An 18,868-nucleotide genomic window follows, 5' to 3' on the forward strand; every position below is an offset into this window, starting at 1 on the left:
ATCAGTTTTTTTAAATACCATGCTAAAAATAAAAGTAAAGTAGAGTAAAGTTACTTAAAAAGAAAATACAAAAATTTAAAAAGTCATTTCATACTATCATTGTATAAAAACGATCAATGCTGCGCGTCCAACTAAAAGCATTGCGAGTCAAACTAGAAGTATAAATCTTGTATAGTGTGTAGAAAACAGATAATTGAAAATATTATGTCAATGAGTCATATGATGTCACAAGCGATTGAAATAACAAAGTCAAGTTTTGTTTTTTTGAATTCTCTGAAAATAATTAAAAAATAGTTCAATTAAAGTATTTCTAAGAACTTAAAACATTCTGGTTCAATCATATCACAATTAACTTATAAAATAAACCAATTAAAAAATCTTATAAAAACACAACAAATTACCTGACTTGTCTTTCTTAAAACTCTTTTTTTCACGAATAAATGACATCCACTGTTTATTAACTTCTTTATTTTAAAAGATATAGAAGAAAAAAATAAAAAAACCTTGCAATGAATTGACGATGCAAAACAATCATTGAAACACATCTCGAGCTTTTCCAACTGCCAACACTGCAAATATCCAAGTTGTACCAAGCAATAAGGAACAAGCAAATGCATTTCGAACATTCTTTTTACAATCGCACTTACTATGCAGCATGGATTTATTCATGATACCTCTGAGGACAAATGCTAAGACTAAGATATTACCAAATATAACTAGACAGGAAGGTAAAAGCAAACCATTGTAAAATGGCATCCCACGAACAACACAACTAAATAAAATACATACTAAAAACCATTTAAATAAAAGTAAAGGTATTAAAATAACAGATTTGGTAAATAGAGCATTAGGATCTAAAATTAATGCTTAATAATAAGAAGGGCCAACAATAAAACTCAGAAAAAAAAACGAAGCTTTGATTAATAATAATAATAGCAAAAATAAAAATTTTACATTTTTGGATCAGAATCATTCCCAGGACCTAAGTGATCAGGTTTACAAACAGCTGTTGTTATTGTTATTACCAAAGGAATACCTAAAAATAAATTAATATCACAAATGTCGTGAATGACAAAATCTGTTTAAAATTCAAAGTTATTTTAAAGTTGGACTTTTTTTTAAGTTTAAAATGTAAGGTCCCATGTGGTTTGGACAAGTTTTGGCAGGACTAAGTATATTGTTTCAACAGAAAGGATTATATTATCATACCAGAACTGGTGTATTATCATACAAGGAATTATTATATTATCATATTAGGACTGATGTATTATCAAATAAGCAATTTTTATACTATCATATCAAGATTGAATATATTATCATATCTGGATTGAGTATATTTTCATATCTGGACTGAGAAATTTTTTATATTAGGAGCATATTTATTGTGATACTAATACCACTCGATAAACTACATACTGCCAACTAGTGAAAAAATAAGCACATTGTTAACAGAATAAAATTCAAATAAAAATGTATTTACCCCAAGCAAATGCAGAAGATTTCAATAAAAAAGTACGAGACTTTTTTGAAGCGCCAAATACTTTTACAAACATTTGATATAAATTCAATCCTTCTATTGCCATCCAAAAAAATGTCGATAAAACAAAAAACTGTATCAATGTAGCAGTTACTTTGCACAATATCTGAGGTTTGGTACGTTCCACCAGAGTAAAAAATAAAATTAGAGTGCACAATAAGTTTATGCACAAAATTATAAGTATTTTTGGAGCACGTTTCTGCCGTAATTTCCTTAAACAAAAATTTTATACACTAAAACCATTTTTAATTTAAAACCTTACACAATATTTCTTTCCTTTATGTGTTAAAATTGCGTAAGAATGTCAAGCATTATCAAATTAAACAATAAGTTTTTGTCATATAAGGAAAGTCTGATCTTGTAAATAAATTTATTTATTAAGAATGGTTATACAGGAAGTTAAATAAGGAAAGCGATTGTTATAAGCAATAAAACTTTGCACCCATTTCAGAGAGGAAAAAAATAATTAAACTTACGAAAAAGCAGAGTAAGTAAGAATAGTGACCAACAATCCGACTATGGAGATTGTACAACCAATCCACGAAATAATGCTAAGACTTAAAGGGTTGTTTCCAGATGATCAGCATCTAATATCAGTGCAAAATTTGTAAGGTGATTGCATTGACATGCTACGTTTTTGGTTGATAAAGAATCAGTAGTATTGCATCCTTCAGAGGACCAAATTTGCTCTGTTTATAAATAGACATTGTTATGCATTTATGTAAACATATATATATGTAAACACATATATATATATATATATATATATATATATATATATATATATATATATTTATATATATATACATATATATATATATATACATATATATATATATTAGGGGTGTCCACTATGCAAAAAATTTTCAAAACCACCCAAATTGAATTTTTTCCAATTCTAGTGTTTGTGTACAGTGTAAAAAAAAGTTTTACTAAATTTTAATGACTATTCTAGAGCCCCCTCAAAGCCCCTAAAGATAAGCCCCAATTTCCAATTTAACCCATTAGTGCCTGAGTTTTTTGTTACATTTTACAATTTATAGAACGTCCCATTTTTGGGGACGCTAAGCACGAATGGGTTAAAACAGTAGCACATTTTTGCATTGATTAGGAATTTCATAAACTTAATATGTAATATTGACTGTTATAATTATTTTTCTGTTTCCTGTTTTAGTTAAATAAATTAAAACTGAAATGTTGACAAGAAGCGGTAAAGTTGTAGAAACTGAACTTAAGTCTTTGCCAACCAGTTCCAGTTGTTTGTCAGACACAATCGACCAGCCTTCACCGTCGTCATCATCATCAACAACAAGGCCTGTTAGTCGTGCCTCTACTAAGTTTTATCAATCACGCATCAAGACAAAGACAAGACAAAATTCGGTATTAGATCTTACGCGTCTCTGGAATGAGTGGAACCGCTCGTTGAAGAACAAGAATCGCGAAAGTGATGCTGGCGGAAAACGTGTTAACTTCTCGGCAAAGTTGGATAGTCTTTTTGATATTGGATCACCTGATGCCATACAGGAAATCATGAAATCCAGGCTACTGACTGCCCAAAAGAAAGATGATGATGTTGCATTCTATTTAGACCAAAAAAATGACAGAAAGGCGACCATGGGCCGGCATGACAAAATCTTTGAGATTAAAGCAAAAATGAAAGAAGTCAGATATAATCGGAAAATCATACTTAGAGATAAAGAAAAAGAAAGAGTAGAAAAAGAAGGTAGACAGGATGATCAGGATGATGAGGACATGGAAGTTAATGACGAAGAACAGAATATTAATGAAAATATTGCTGTTGCTGAAGTAGATATCGGCTTAGGGTGGGACTTGAATTATGAACCTCCAATGAATAGACGATCAGAATTTGTTACTCTTCACCTCCTCAAAAGAATTATGCAATGCGAGAAAATCATTTCTGCAGCAGATAGGCTGAAATTGTCTGATAATAAAACAACTATGATTGTATCTGCTGTAATTAAAGCTGCTGGTGGAAACTTGGACGAGTTTGATATCTCCAGATCAACATTTCGTCGAAGTAGAATGTTAAATCAACAGAGGATTGCTGAGAGTGTTATAGATAATGTGAGACCTACCCCAGTTTGGTGCCCTTCACTGGGACGAAAAATTGCTAAAAGACATACTAGTCGTGCAACATGAACAGTTAGCTGTGCTTGTGTCGGGTGCTCCAGAATACAGTGAGGGAAAAATGCTTGGTGTTCCCGTTCTCGTTGATTCGAAAGGAGAGACTCAAGCAAATGCAACATTGGATCTTTAAGAAGCTTGGGATCTAAGCGACAATGTTGTGGCATTGGTATTTGATACCACTGCCAGTAATAGTGGCATCCACAGTGGTGCTGCTAAATTGATTGAAGAAAACTTAGGTCGAAAACCTCTCTTTCTTGCCTGTTGACATCACATTTTTGAAATCTTTGTCGGAGCAGTTTGGAAGAAATTATTTGGAAACATTTTTGGTCCAGAGAATAAATTCTTTGCTAAATTTAAAACTGCTTGGCCAGCATTGGATAAACAGTTGCCAATCGAAACTTCAGCTGTTGAAGGCACCTGGTTGCAAAACCTCAAAGAACAGACCATACAGCATTTGACACATCTACTTGCTAAGGAAGATGCTACGACATTTCCAAGAGATGACTATCGTTAATGTGCTGAGAACACTGATCATCTTTAGGCAAACTCCACCGCGGGGTGTACACTTTCTTAAACCAGGAGCTATCCACCAAGCTCGGTGGATGGCATGTAACATTTATGCGAACAAAATGTTCATGTTTTCTAAACAATTGCCTTATGATCAGAGAATGACAACCAAACTTTTTAGAATGAACAGATATCTTTCTCTTTTCCACACACCAGCTTGGACGCTTGGACAAAAACTAGCATTGGTGCTGATGCACCTATGAATGACCTGCAATTCATTCACAACATGATGGAATACAAAGAAATAGACAAGGAAGTTGCTGATGTCATTCTTTCTAAAATAACCAATCACCGATGGTATTTGACAGAAGAGGTAGTTCCATTAGCTTTCTTCAGCAAAAATGTTAGTTCCACTGTGAAAGAAGATATGGCAGCCAAACTCTTGGAAATTTCAGTACCCAAAAATTTTTGTCTTGGTAAGCCAGTTTTTCGTCAAATCACTCGTCAAACAGGTTTGTCAAATCTTCTGGGACCTGAATATCACTCGTTGTTCAGTATTTTTGGGTCAATACAGATTGGCTTGCTAAACCAATTGAACAGTGGACAGAGCAACCAGGATACAAAGAAGCTGAAAAATTTGTTCGTACGGTAAAAGTTGTAAATGATACCGCAGAAAGAGGAGTTAAACTGATTTCAGAATTTGCCACCATCATAACCAGTGATCCAGAACAAAGAGAATGGTTGCTGCAGGGCGTTGAAAATCACAGCTAGCAATATCCTGATTTTGGCAAAAAAACTCTTGGACAATGAAACAACTTTAATAACATTCAGAAAGACAGTCTTAATTTTAGCTTTGGGGTTCCCGTCTGATACTTTGACTATAACCGTTAAACAAAAATGCAGAACTAGCTTGGTTAAAACTGGATAATTTAACATATATTATGCAAGCTGCTTTTGTTTGGCTTGATTTCTGTGATTTAATTTCTAAATACCTGAAAAATGAGATTCACAATAATTATTTATCTGTGTTTTAACTAAAAAAGATACTGTTTTAAACAGGAAATTGGGGCTTGTCTTTAGGGGCTCTGAGGGGGCTCTAGAATAGTTATTAAAATTTGATAAAAATTTTTTTTACATTATACACAAACACTAGAATGGGAAAAAATTCAGTTTGGGTGGTTTTGAATATTTTTTGCATTTTTTGCATATATATATATATATATATATATATATATATATATATATATATATATATATATATATATATATATATATATATATATATATATATATATATATACATACATACATACATACATACATATATATATATATATATATATATATATATATATATATATATATATATATATATATATATATATATATATATATATATATATATATATATATATATATACATATAGTTATATTTAAACAATTTTAAAATGTATAAATCAACAATTTTAAATGTATAAATGAACATTGAGCACTCTACAAAATAGAGTGCTCAATGTTCTTAAAAGAACAGAGCAATAATAAATTAGTAGAAAATCACTTAACAAAAATATTTTTCTCTAATAACACACTGTTTTTATTCAATAAACAATCATCACAAATCAATATATATATATATATATATATATATATATATATATACTTATATATATATATATATATATATATGTATATTTATATATATATATAAGTATATATATATATATATATACTTATATATATATATATATATATATATATATACTTATATATATAATATATATATATATATATATATATATATATATATATATATATATATATATATATATATATATATATATATATATATATATATACACTTATGGACTTGTTAGATAAACTAGATTAAAACATTTATAAAAAAAGACAGGGCTTAATTTACCTATAGGCCGATTAGGCAACAGAGTAGAGCCCCAAACAATTTGGGGCCCCGAATTGGTTTCGAAAAGTATTTGCTAGAATTTTTAGAAATTTATTTAAAGTAATAGTTTCATAATTGTAATGATTGTTACACAACAACTTCCTTCTGAGAATTAATTACATTTTGTTAAATTCTATTTGCATAACCATTAACGATTGCAACACTAAATCTTCGAAAGTTTATTTTGCACAAACGAATTCTAGAACAAATCTTTATAAATGCCATAGTGCTAAACTAAAGTATTAAGGTTAAAAAATCAAAAAACAAGCAGTTTACTTCTATATTTATGCTATAAAATGGATGCTAGTTTTATTTTTTATATTATTTATTAAAAGAAGCTTAAGCAATTATTGTTATAGGAAAAATATAGGAAAACATAATATAACAATGTTTACAATCTCAAAAAACCAGGACGTGTCACTTTCTTCTGATGGACCAGAGGAAATTAAGTGCAGTATGCCTTTTGCTGGATTGTTAAGTGTCACTTTTTGCTTACACAACACTTTGCGGGCTTTGAACTACTAACTAAAAAATCCTATTGAGCTGTATTACTCATTAATCACTTATAAAGTTTGGTTAAAAAAAAATTATTTATTTTCAAAAAGAAAAGTTCTGATTTGGGAACAAAATTAACGTCGTGACCCGTAACTTAATCAAAATTAACAATACACCTAGTATTTTTAGGGACTTAGAAAGTCAAATTGTTCCATAAACAATTTTGTTTAACTTGATATCCGTAGACTAATAATTTTATGCTATAGTTATAAACAGGTTTGAAAGATATTTTATGAAAATACAATGGCTTTGAAAAATTATATTAGAATATGACAGAAGTTTAAAACTTTTTTCAAATATTCAAACAATAACAAGCAGCAAGTATGTGCCTTTAGTTTTTTTTTTTTTTTTATGCGCTCTATTTTTTGCTTATACATATTTTAAGTTTTTAAAAGTTTAATTTTAATATATATCTTATTTTTACGGGTCCAAATTAATGGCTTATAAACATTAGAGGTACTTTTGATCTATTGATTGAACAAGTTCTTCAAGATTGTTGATGTAAAGTACGAACGTTTCAATTAATCTTTTGAAATGGTTGTTCAATCGCCAATAGTAATAGCTGAAATATCTTTTTGATCCAATATGCTTTTGTATTACTTTTCTTTGTATTAGTTTTGTATTGTAATTTGTAATTCTGGTCTGTAATGCTGTGAATTACGCATATAAAAAATAATGAGTGGATACTTAAGTTATAATCTTAATATAGTTGCTGAGTTAACGTTAATCTTTAACGTCGCTTCGCTTTCGCTTTTAAAGTAGTTTTAATTAGTTACTAGGCTATTCTGAACTTGAAAGAGCACGTTCTCAAAATGCACACAGTCATTGGAAAAAGATCTCTCACACAAGTTAAAACTTTTTACCTTTCGGAATTTAATTATTATTTTATTAGTTTAAAAATATTATCTTGAGAATCATATTAAGATAAATAATTATCTTTAAGATCATATTATAGTTGAAGTATGAAAAGAAAATAGTTTAGCAATTTATATATAACATTTTAGTAGATATAAAGTAGAAAGGATCACTCCTTTTAATTTTTTAAACCGTTTACACTTTTTTTTTAAGGCTGTTAGCTTCTTTTTTAGCAGTGTTGTTTTTATTGAGCTTATATTTTATTTTTTAGTAGGAAAATATTTTTCATGCAACAAAAACGTTATACTAATGCCATTTCCATAAAATTAGAAATTTTATAGAAATGCCAATAATATAATCTTTTTTGTTTATTACATGGTTTTGCTATAAATATTTTGGAATCATGATGTACCATCATGAATTATTTTCTAAAAGTTTACATGAAATAATAATACTTAACAACTACTACTCTAGTATATCACAACAGCTTTTCTCTTTCAGAAACATTGATTTCCATTTTATGTATGTAATATTTTTATATTTTACTTACTTATTTGTTTCATTTAATATTTCAGATTTATCATGTAATATATTTATGTGGTATAGAAGTGCAAAATATTGCAAAGTTTTGTGAATTCTTAAAAACGTTTACTAATAATTTTTTTTAAAATAAATAATATTGAAGTTTACAAAATAGAGTTTTATTTTTTCTGATTAACAGTATGTTCGTTATTAGAATTGCAAGTTTTTAATAATTTTTTTTTGCTATTGTTTGCTAATTTTTTTATTTAGATTTTATTAAAAAAATTTGAAAAGTTAATTATTTGTTTAAACATCTCCTAGCAAATATTTTTGTTAAAAGTCATAAGATTATTGTATAATTTCTATAAAAATGACAAATTTCTTATGTCATTTTTATAGAAATTATCTTAAGCTATTTAGGGTAGTAAAAAAAATTTATAGAAAAGATCACAATCTTCAAGAATCTTATAAGATTTTTTGTTATTACTACAATTAAATGTGAAGCTTAAGTGGATGATATTAGGCATGATCATATTAGAATATAATTAGTATCTATTAGTTAGGAATTATTAGACAAATTATAATAGCAATATCAAGATCGTATTTTAGAGGTAAGTATGTAAAACAGTTTAGCAAATTATATATTACATTTTTATTTGATAAAAAGTAGATAGGATAACCCCTTCTAATTTTTCAAATATGTTTGTTTAAGCTTTTCTTTTAGCTTTATTCTTGTTTTTTTTTTGCAGCAGTTTTGCTCTTATTGGGATTATATTTTATTTTTTAGAAAGAAATAAGGGGTATGGATGAAGCCTAACTATTATTTATGCAGTTTTTTGCACTAAAAGAGTTAAACTAATACTTTATCCCAAAATTGATTATCACTACTGTTTATTTTTTTAATTAAAAAACAGGTGTTTAAAGAATTCCTATATTAATATAATTTAATATACATTATTTTATATAATTCAATCTTTATTTTATAGTTAGTATATATGTTTATATTTTGTTGTTTCCACGTTTTTAAAGTGGTATGACTTGGCAAACGTGTAGAGTTTGTCAACCTTGCCAGTCAAGCGGTATTACTGCATAATGTCTTGGTCATGTCTAGCCTTCTTTAATAATTATTCTGGAAACACGTATAAATATATTTCAATAATATTTTGCTTAATGTTACTTATGTTACTAATTATTTTACATTTGGCTTAACTTCGCGTTGGTGTCTAATGTTGAAAACGATTGTTAGGTATTTTCATAATTGGAACTCACAGCTTTTGATCACTCACTAAAATCTATTCAAGAAAAATAATGTTGCCATACATACATTTTATTTATATCTCAATTTAATTTTCTAGAAAATTATGTACCAACATATATTGCTTCCTTAAAGCTAACATAAAATAACAAAGTTTAACAAGTATTACTCTGGTAGCACAACAGTTTATCTCTATCATGTACACTGATTATTAATTCATATTTTTTTTTTGCATTTACTTATTCGTTACATTTTTTTATTTCAGATTTTTCAGATGTATTTATGCAATTTTTTTGATGCAATTGAAAAGAGCTGAGGGCGTTTTTTTTTTTTTTTATATGATTTTTTTTAATACAAGATTGTGCATATATTATTTTTGTGCGTTAAGGTAAAAACACTTTATCGCATTGTAGTCTATATTCATTGTTAAATTAAAAATAGTTCATTTAAATAAATACAGTAATACATTTTTGATATATATATATATATTAATATATATATATATATATATATATATATATATATATATATATATATATATATATATATATATATATATATATATATATATATATATATATATATAAACTTATAAATAGATACGGATTTCAATAAATCTTAAAATAAAAAACAGTCTTTGATTGAATAAGATCACAATTTTTAAAGATTCTTTTATGCTTATTTATTATTCAGTTGTAAAAATAGTAATATTACTGTTATAAGTGAAGTTATTAGCGTAAATGATAATAGGCGACGCGAAAATGGTTGTTGTCGAATAAAAGAGTTAGGTCTAGGCAAGATGGATGTAATCGTCGTTGAAATGTGAGAAATGCTACTCAGCAAGCAAAATACTTAATTGCCAGAATTCAGTGTCAAGCAGCGTTAATGTTTGTTAATTTGATTTTACTTTAGACACTTAAAAACAAAGCAAAGTACGAATTTCACTATTTATAGTCACAATTAATGACAGTTTTAAATTTGAACGAACTTAAATTTTTTTATAATTCAAAGCAAAAATATATATATATTTTTTAAGTGACTTGTCATCACATGATTAGCTTGTTAAACATGGTTTTAATTCTGTAAATTTAACATGATGTGAAATTTACTCTATTAATCATCAGTCAACAGCTTGAGAGAAGCTGGAAATTAACTTTTTATCAAGGTAAAAATAAATTTTTTGAATGGTAACATAATAAAACCAGTTACTACTATTTTTTTCGTATCTTATTTACCTTTTTTAACATGCTGATTGGAAACACTTTCTTTTTCTCCCTCTCTCTCTCTCTCTCTCTCTCTCTCTCTCTCTCTCTCTCTCTCTCTCTCTCTCTCTCTTTCTCTCTCTTAGATTAGAATTAGAAAATAATTAGTACCGGAAGAATTAATAAAACTTATGTAATTACTGAGCTCTTACGTATTTCTTAATACCACAGCTGATAACAACCTTACGTAAGAAATATTTTACAAGCTGCTTGCTATTTTATGATATAATTGTTTAAATTATTTAACTATAATTGTCCATAGATTGTTTAAATATTGTAATAAATAAAATCTTTTTAGTTCAAGTATTTTAGTTAATAAAAGCCTTTTATATTCTTTTTATAATCAATTATTCTTGCGACCATAGTACTGTTACATACAAATATCTTATGCGCTATTGTTACTGTGTTTTCATATTTAATTATTCTTGCGACCATAGTACTGTTACATACAAATATCTTATGCGCTATTGCTACTGTGTTTTCATATTTAATTATTCTTGCGACCATAGTACTGTTATAGCTCTTTTTTTATTCTTTATATTTTCTGTTATTTTATTATCCTGATTCTACTAATTTACTTAATCAATTACTTAAAATGACTTTTTTTAGGTATTGGGAGGCTTTAATTGACCTATTCTGGTAACTGCTCTGTTGTGACTGATTTAAAAAAGTTTAGAACTCAACTGATATTAATCGAACCTTTATATTGTTAACTATAAGCAATAACATTGCCGATAAGAAGTCAAACTTAAAATATTATTTATAGATAAATTTGTATTTAATTTGATTTTTTTTTGGTATTATATCAAGTAATTAATGTGTTATTGTTGTTATTAATGATTTAGTTTCTAATAACCCGTTTAGGGTTGCTTACTGCTAGTTTAAACTAATAAACAATATTAATGCTATTTGGATGCAACAACGTTACAAACATTTAAAACAACCAACATAAAAACAATTAAATATAAAATACTATAATGAAAATATCTATTGTTGCTCAGGCAGGAATTCAAAATTTTATAAATACCTTTTCAGACAAGTTTCATAAAAAATAAAATTATACTGTATAGTATGTTTTTACCTTGCAATTATTTTTTTCCAATTAGGCGATTCTCTGAATACAAACCAAAAAGTGTTCCCAATTCTATCCAAAAGAAGATCTGTGTTCCAAAGTTTAGGGAAAATATTTTTAACCAACCCATTTTTATCCGTTTTTGACTCTACTGTTTACAAAGGTATAAGAGATCAAGTCACTAAACCTTTACCTTATTATGGCAGTTTGAAAACTGAACATAGTTTTTCATGGAATCAGAAAAGTTTTATCTAATATACATGTTAAAAAAAAACTTTAACACATGGAGTTGGTTGACAACAATTTAAAGCATTTAATAATTTTAGGCATTAGATAAATTCTGATAAAAAAGAAAAATTTTACAAGAAACTCAGGTTATATATAAGTAATATTAAATAATTTTAAAAAAAAGCTAAGCAAGTAATCTTATAACTTTTACTACAACCCCATTATATTTCAATGATATATACAGTATCGGACAAAACGAGTGCAACCAAATAATGCTAATTTAGTTTCTTTATATAAAAGTGCTGCATTTTTTCAATTTAGAGAAATAACTATGTAACTGTTTGAGACAAAGTTCTTCAAGTTTTATTCATCACAAAGTTCATTATTTGTACACGACAATTAATAAATTAATGAAAAGTATTAAAAAAAGTTGATTTCCTTCTGGACAAAACAAGTGCAACTCGAAAAAATATTGACCAAGCTGTATTTCGCTATCAATATTTCGTGGCGAATCCTTTTTTGTTGATCACAGCCTTGCATCTTCGTGGCAAAGATTCGATCAGGTGATCAATGAAACTTTGTGGAATCACTGCCCAGGCCTTTTGGATTTGTTCAAACAGTTGATCCTTATTACGAACACCTTCACAATTAATTCAGCGGTTGACGATCTTCCACAGGTTCTCGATAGGGTTGAGATCCGGAGATTGAGGTGGTCGATCCATCACCGATAGGTGGTTGTCTTGAAACCACTGCTTGACTACTTTTGCAGTGTGTTTCGGATCATTGTCTTGCTGAAAAACCCATTTTATTGGCATATTCCATTCAGCATGAGGTAACATAACATCTTTCAGGATATTTTTATACATGAAACGGTCCATTATTCCATCGTTTCGATGTATTGGACCTAGACCGTTAGCAGAAAAACACCCCCAGACCATTACATTGCCTCCAACATGCTTCACGGTCTTATGGCAGTAACGTAAATCAAGGCGTTTTCCGGCCGGTCGACGTACACGGCAAATGCCATCGCTCCCAATGATGTTGAACTTTAATTCGTCACTGAACAGGACAGTTCGCCATTTCTGCACATTCCAGTCAATATGAGATGTAACAAACAGGAGTCTTTTCTTCTGGGTTTTTAGTGAAATCAGCGGTTTCTTTGCAGGGCGTCGAGAAAACAATCCGGCTTCAACAGCACGTCGTCTGATTGATTGGTCCGATATAGGCAGCTCTAATTGCTTTTGTATCTTGACTGATGATATCCAGGAATCCTTCTTGACGGATCTGACGATCATAGAATCCTTTCTAGAAGTGGTGGAACGCGGTCTTCCACCTTTGTTATCTGCTGCCAACTTCCCCGTAGAACAATATTTGGAACATAATCTTGATACGGTCCATTTTTTCACGCAATATTTATCACAAATACTTTTTTGTAACATTCCTTTTACGTAATCGCCAATAATTTTCTTTCTTAGTTCCAATCCAAGATTGTCGGGAGCCATTTTTGCACTTGAAGTCATAAAAATAATAAAAATAAATAATCACGCTTCTCAAGGCTTACCGTGTTACATTTACCTTGTGATGATACAATAATGCTCTGTCTGACACAACGTCTTGGTTGGATGCGGACTGTATTGATGTAATGAAACACTTGTTGTATTTCGCTTCTTGTATTGATGTTCTTCGATAAAACACTTTGATAAAACTCACATCGATAAACTGTCTTGATAATACTAACTGATTGACTTCCATATACTGACTGAATTACATGTCAATTTACATGTCTCTTATATAGTAAAATGAACCTGTGTGAACCTGTTCTGGAAGATTCTAGATGCTTCTTTTCGATGCTTCTGGAAGCTTCTGGATGCGTCTGGATGCTTCTGAATGTTTCTGGATATTTCTGGATGCTATTGGATGCTTCCAGATGCTTCTTCTGGAAACTTTTGGATGCTTCTGCATGCTTCTGGAAACTTCTGGAAACTTCTGGATACTTCTTTTAATTATTAAATATATCTTCCGTGACGTTGACACGGACCAGAATTAAGAAAATGAAACAAACCAAAAAAGTTGCACTTGTATTGTCCGCTGCAAAATGGCACTTGTCAACGAAATTCTGCCTGTGTGCTGTCACCTGTCAGCAGATTGCTCATGTCATGGCATGCTATGACTCCAGACTCCTGAACTGTTTGCTGTGGTAGTATAGTTCGTTTCGTTTTTAAGACATGTAAAATTAGGAGCACTTTTTAGAATTGTTCGATGTTGGTTGCAAATGTTTTGTCCAATACTGTATGGTTACACATTTAAAAACTCTGTTTTGTTTTGTATTTTGTTTTATTTCATTTTTTTAATTTCATTTAGTTTATTGTGTCATTTTATTTTGTTCATTTAAAGTTTTGTGTGATACTTCAACAAATGTAGCACATTTTGCAGAGCGTTTAATGGGTATCTGTTAGCTCATGTTTTAACTACTGCTGAAAGCATAATACATTTTTATATATTACTTTATATGTTAATTCCCAGTAGACACGCAACGTTTTATTCACATTTAAATCACGTGTATTTTAGGTGACTTCGTCCAGGTTACTATTTTACGTGAAAGCTACGTGAAAGTTACGTGCCAAAATATCGCGTCTAACAAAACTTTTTTTATTCTTAATAAAAACCTGTAAAAAAATTGATCAATATAATATCTTATAACGCAATACATTTAAAACAGAACTAAATAGTCCAATATATTTTAAGTTGTAATATCTAATATCCAAATTGCATCAAATTAAGTTAAATAAATTAGTATCAAGCGTCCCTATTTGCCACACAAATAAGATTAAACTCAAATACAAGGTATGCTTTTTTTTCTACTTTATGATATAATATTTTAGACTGGCAAATTTGTCCATTATGCTTACTTAATTCAGAACAAAATAAGTTATGTTATAGCGAGTTTAATATCAATTTAAGTAAGCTACAAGGACAAATTATAAGTTCTAGCAGAACTTATTCTTGATTCTTGAGCAATAATAATGTCTGTAGAACTTCTGCATACATTATTGCCCAAGAGTCGATTAGATAAAAACCAAAAATAGATTTTCTTCTATTATTTGGTTTTTATCAAGAAAGTTAAAGAATTTATCCAAGATAATATCAATAAACAATTGTGTTATGTTATTTATTATTGATATATGTATATATTATTATAATATACTTTATCTTTTTGTATTATATGACATCTTGATCTTGTGCTTTACTTGTTAAAAAAGGTTAATACTTATTTATTTCATTTTTTTATATTATTTAAATATTATATGATTAATAGATATATTTAAATTGTATTTATGAAATTATTATTATATATATTATATGACTTTTATTATTATTGTTATTATGTACAATATAAAACAGGTTGTTAACACGGACTTGTTCAATGTTTTTCCCACAAAAAGATGATTATGATGCTATTGTATTTGAAACTGCATTATACATATCTTTCAATGTTGACAACATTCGAATATGTATAGCAAGTTTCTCTCAAATTGCTTTTTTAAAAATTGTTTCATGATTTAGATCAAAGAAATAGCAACACCAGAAAATCTTGTTGCCAAAACAGTTGAGGACTCACCATGTAAGACTTGTGTTAAAAATATGTGATTTAAGATAATTATTTAATAATCATATTATTATTTAAGTTTTTATTTGTTTCTTAATAGCTAAATTTGGTGTCGCTAGCTATTATTGGAGAAAATATCGACTTATTCATTAGATAAAGTTTGATGCATGCTCTTACCCAGTTTCCTTCTTCATGTTTCAATCATGTATATTTTGAGTGACCTCGTACAGGTTACAATTTTACTTGATTGAAGCATGAAAGTAACGTTGCCAAAACATTGTGTATTTTTGAACTTTTTTTATTCTCAATAAAAACCTATGATTAGAAATTTGGAAAGATATTCTTTATTTTATTTACTATTTTTTATAATTTAATTTCACAGATTATGTTTTTGGGATATTCCCGGAATACCGGATATTTTTCTGAAATTTATCTTTTTCCAAATATCCGAAAAGTTTTCCATACATGCAAGTAAAAGTATATATTATTATCATCTATTTTTTTTTATGTTGTTTTAGTCATCATTCATACAAAAATTAAGAAAAGTTTTTAAAAAATTGAGAAACAACTTGGCTGAATGCAAAATTAAGGGAAAAATTAGGAGGAAAATATTCTGAATTTTTTCAGGATATTTTCCGCAAACAATTTTCCAAATTTTTTAAATATAATGATTATATGAAATATGTAGTTTATATATTCATTATGGTAATTACTTTTTATTATACTTTTATAATAATATAATTATTTTGCATTGTAGTTTTATAATAATAAAAAAAGTATCAGGGTATAAGATATCTTATAACATCGCAATGCATTTTTGACAAAAATAAAATGTCACATATATAAAATTTTATCTAAACATTATATTATTTTATATCTAAGTTTTATCAATTTAGGTTTAATAAATATATTACAAAGCTTAGTTCAAAATCGTGTAACGTTATGGTAGATAATTCTCATATTGCAACATGCAAAAGATCAAACCCTAATACAAGGTATAATTTTTTTTTTACCCTATTATATAATATTTTAGACTGTCAAATTTGTCGATGTAATTAATTTAATAATAAATAAGTTATTATAACTTATTTAATATTAAATTTATTAAGCTACGTGACAAATGATAAGTTCTGTATAAAATATTATTGACTAGGAAGATCCAATGGTATTGTTATGTTATTGCCTAGGAATATTATTTTGTAGTAAGACACAACAACCTTTTAACTTTTAAAGTTTGAGAGAATTCACTTTTCCCTCTCTTCGTCTTCTTTTGTGATCGCACCCTGTAGCAAGAATTTAATTTAGTTCATATCTTGTTGGAGAATGCAACTTGATTCTGAGTTGAATTTTCAGCACTCAGTATTTATTGGTGACCTAATTTGACAATACTTTATTATACATACTTATAGTTTTATACTTAATATATTATATATAATTAGGGGTAGATGAGGTTTCTTAGTCGTGGTGTTTCCACAGCAAAAGGAGCCTCAAGGTGAAAATCTCACCATGGGTAGGAAAATCATCATATAAAATCCCCACTATAATGTGATGTGGTTATGTGGTAACTATTACATTTTTAAAAATTGTTATAATTTATCTGCGTGCATTCTAAAATAACATTTAATGTTCAAAACTTTGTAGATTACTCATTTAAAGCAACTTCGTGGGCTGTCACCTTTGCATCTAGTGAGTTAATGTATGAACAAGTTAATGCAGAAACAAGTGCAAATATAATAAGATGGAAAACAAAGAAAACAAACTATTTAATCAGATGTTATCACATAAGGTGAGTACAGGTCTTTTTCTAATCACGCGCATCAGTTATTATCTTTATATATAGATATATATTTATCTATAGACAGATATTAGATATAGATATATATAGATAAACAGTATTTTTTTAGACTTGTATTTTGTATTTTGTACTTCTTTTTTTTATTTATCTGTCGACTTTTTTGTTATGTCTTTTTTTATTAAATCCTTATTTATTTTTTAGCAATAAGAGGATAAAATTAGAAGGCAAATGACCTTTTTTATTTTTCTACATTGTATGTAGTATTGTTTTCTTAAAATTATTAAATGATTTAGATAAAAGAAAACGACTAGAAAATCTTTTTGCCAAAATGGTTGGCAACTTACCAAGTAAGATTTGTTTTAAAAGTTTGTGATTTAAGATAATTATTAAATAATCGTATTATTATTTAAGATTTTATTCTTTTCTTTTCAGCTAAATCTGATTCATTAGATAAAGTTTGATGCCTACTCTTATAGGAGAAAGTATCGACTGATTCATTAGATTATGTTTGAAGCGTGTTTTTATGGGAGAATATATCGACTGATTCGTTAGATTAAGTTTGAAGTGCGCTCTTTGTGGATCGAAGCGTGCTCTTCGTAAGTTGCAGATCTATGACTTTGTACTTATTACTTATTTGATATAAGGAGGATATTTAAACAAAAGTGCAGCTTTTATTACAAATTCAAAATGTTTATTTTAAGAACTAATATACTGACTAATAAAACCATGTAATTTAATACGTATTAAATATTTCCTCGACGATAATTTTTTTTTCTTTACACGAATCCAAACACTTCGTTTTTATAAAGCATAATTATTACTTAAATATTACGTGCCAAAATTAACGTAAAAAGCACGTCTTTTAGACAGTTCATGGGGACCAAAATGTTACCTAAATATCACGTGCCAAAAGTAACGTGAAAAACACGTCCATAAATCACGTGAATTGGTCATTTCATAGGGATCAAAAAGTCAATTAAATGTCACGTGCCAAAATTACATGAAATTCACGTTTTTGTCACGTCGCTGTGCCTACTGAGTTATTGCATTGATCAGAGTCTGCGTTAATCATTTTTATTATTAGTTTATAACTGTATTATTAATTTTGTTACGTTATACTTTAATTTTTTTATAATAATTTTATTATATGCTTTACTTAGGTGTCTTTATATTGTTCTGAACATCTGTTTAAGATATCTTTTTGATTTTTTAACCTTATTCTCCTCCTAGCTTTTTCCTTGGGCTTGAAAGCTAGGTCCTTTGATAAATATTTTAGCATTTTTAAAATCTTGTTTGTTTTATTTTATTATTTTTTTAAACATTTTTATAATATATTTTTATTATATTCAAATATTTGGTAAAAATGTAAAGATTGAGACCCCTAGCTTTGAATTGTTTTTGTTACAAAATTGTTAACATACATCTACAATTATCTTACATTTATAAACTTTTTTTTAAGTAAATAATCAATTTGTAAACTTTTTTTAACTTTTTATGAACCATTTGTTATTTGGTCAGCCAGTGTGTAAATATCAAATTAGTGAGTGAATTTTCAAATTATAGAG

The 18,868-nt window shown here is 28.0% G+C and overlaps 1 protein-coding gene and 1 long non-coding RNA gene across 2 annotated transcripts; one reads left to right on the forward strand and one right to left on the reverse strand.

Moving 5' to 3' along the window:
• Positions 1-397: 397 nt before the first annotated feature.
• On the reverse strand, positions 398-2,222 carry LOC136086610 (adhesion G-protein coupled receptor D1-like). Its single transcript, XM_065808834.1, has 4 exons — positions 2,014-2,222; positions 1,481-1,749; positions 955-1,036; positions 398-772 (listed from the first exon to the last, which is right to left on the reverse strand). Exons 2-4 carry the CDS (start codon positions 1,581-1,583, stop codon positions 532-534), a joined length of 426 nt encoding a protein of 141 aa, XP_065664906.1. The 5' UTR covers positions 1,584-1,749; positions 2,014-2,222; the 3' UTR covers positions 398-531.
• Positions 2,223-16,363: 14,141 nt separating this feature from the next.
• Positions 16,364-17,643, forward strand: LOC136086609 (uncharacterized). Its single transcript, XR_010641466.1, has 3 exons — positions 16,364-16,503; positions 17,150-17,294; positions 17,597-17,643. It is a non-coding gene; the product is annotated as an uncharacterized LOC136086609 (long non-coding RNA).
• Positions 17,644-18,868: the final 1,225 nt, after the last annotated feature.

This window comes from Hydra vulgaris, chromosome 10 (assembly GCF_038396675.1).
Source record: "Hydra vulgaris chromosome 10, alternate assembly HydraT2T_AEP".
In the NCBI taxonomy this organism is placed as follows: domain Eukaryota; kingdom Metazoa; phylum Cnidaria; class Hydrozoa; order Anthoathecata; family Hydridae; genus Hydra; species Hydra vulgaris.

Excerpts from the sequence above, each read along its gene's own strand:
- LOC136086610 (XM_065808834.1), bottom strand. The coding sequence starts at position 1,583 with ATGGCAATAGAAGGATTGAATTTATATCAAATGTTTGTAAAAGTATTT. Across the intron at positions 1,037-1,480 it reads ATCTTCTGCATTTGCTTGGG|GTATTCCTTTGGTAATAACA; the intron begins GTAAATACATTT and ends ATTTATTTTTAG. Across the intron at positions 773-954 it reads AATGATTCTGATCCAAAAAT|TTGTGTTGTTCGTGGGATGC; the intron begins GTAAAATTTTTA and ends TATTTTATTTAG.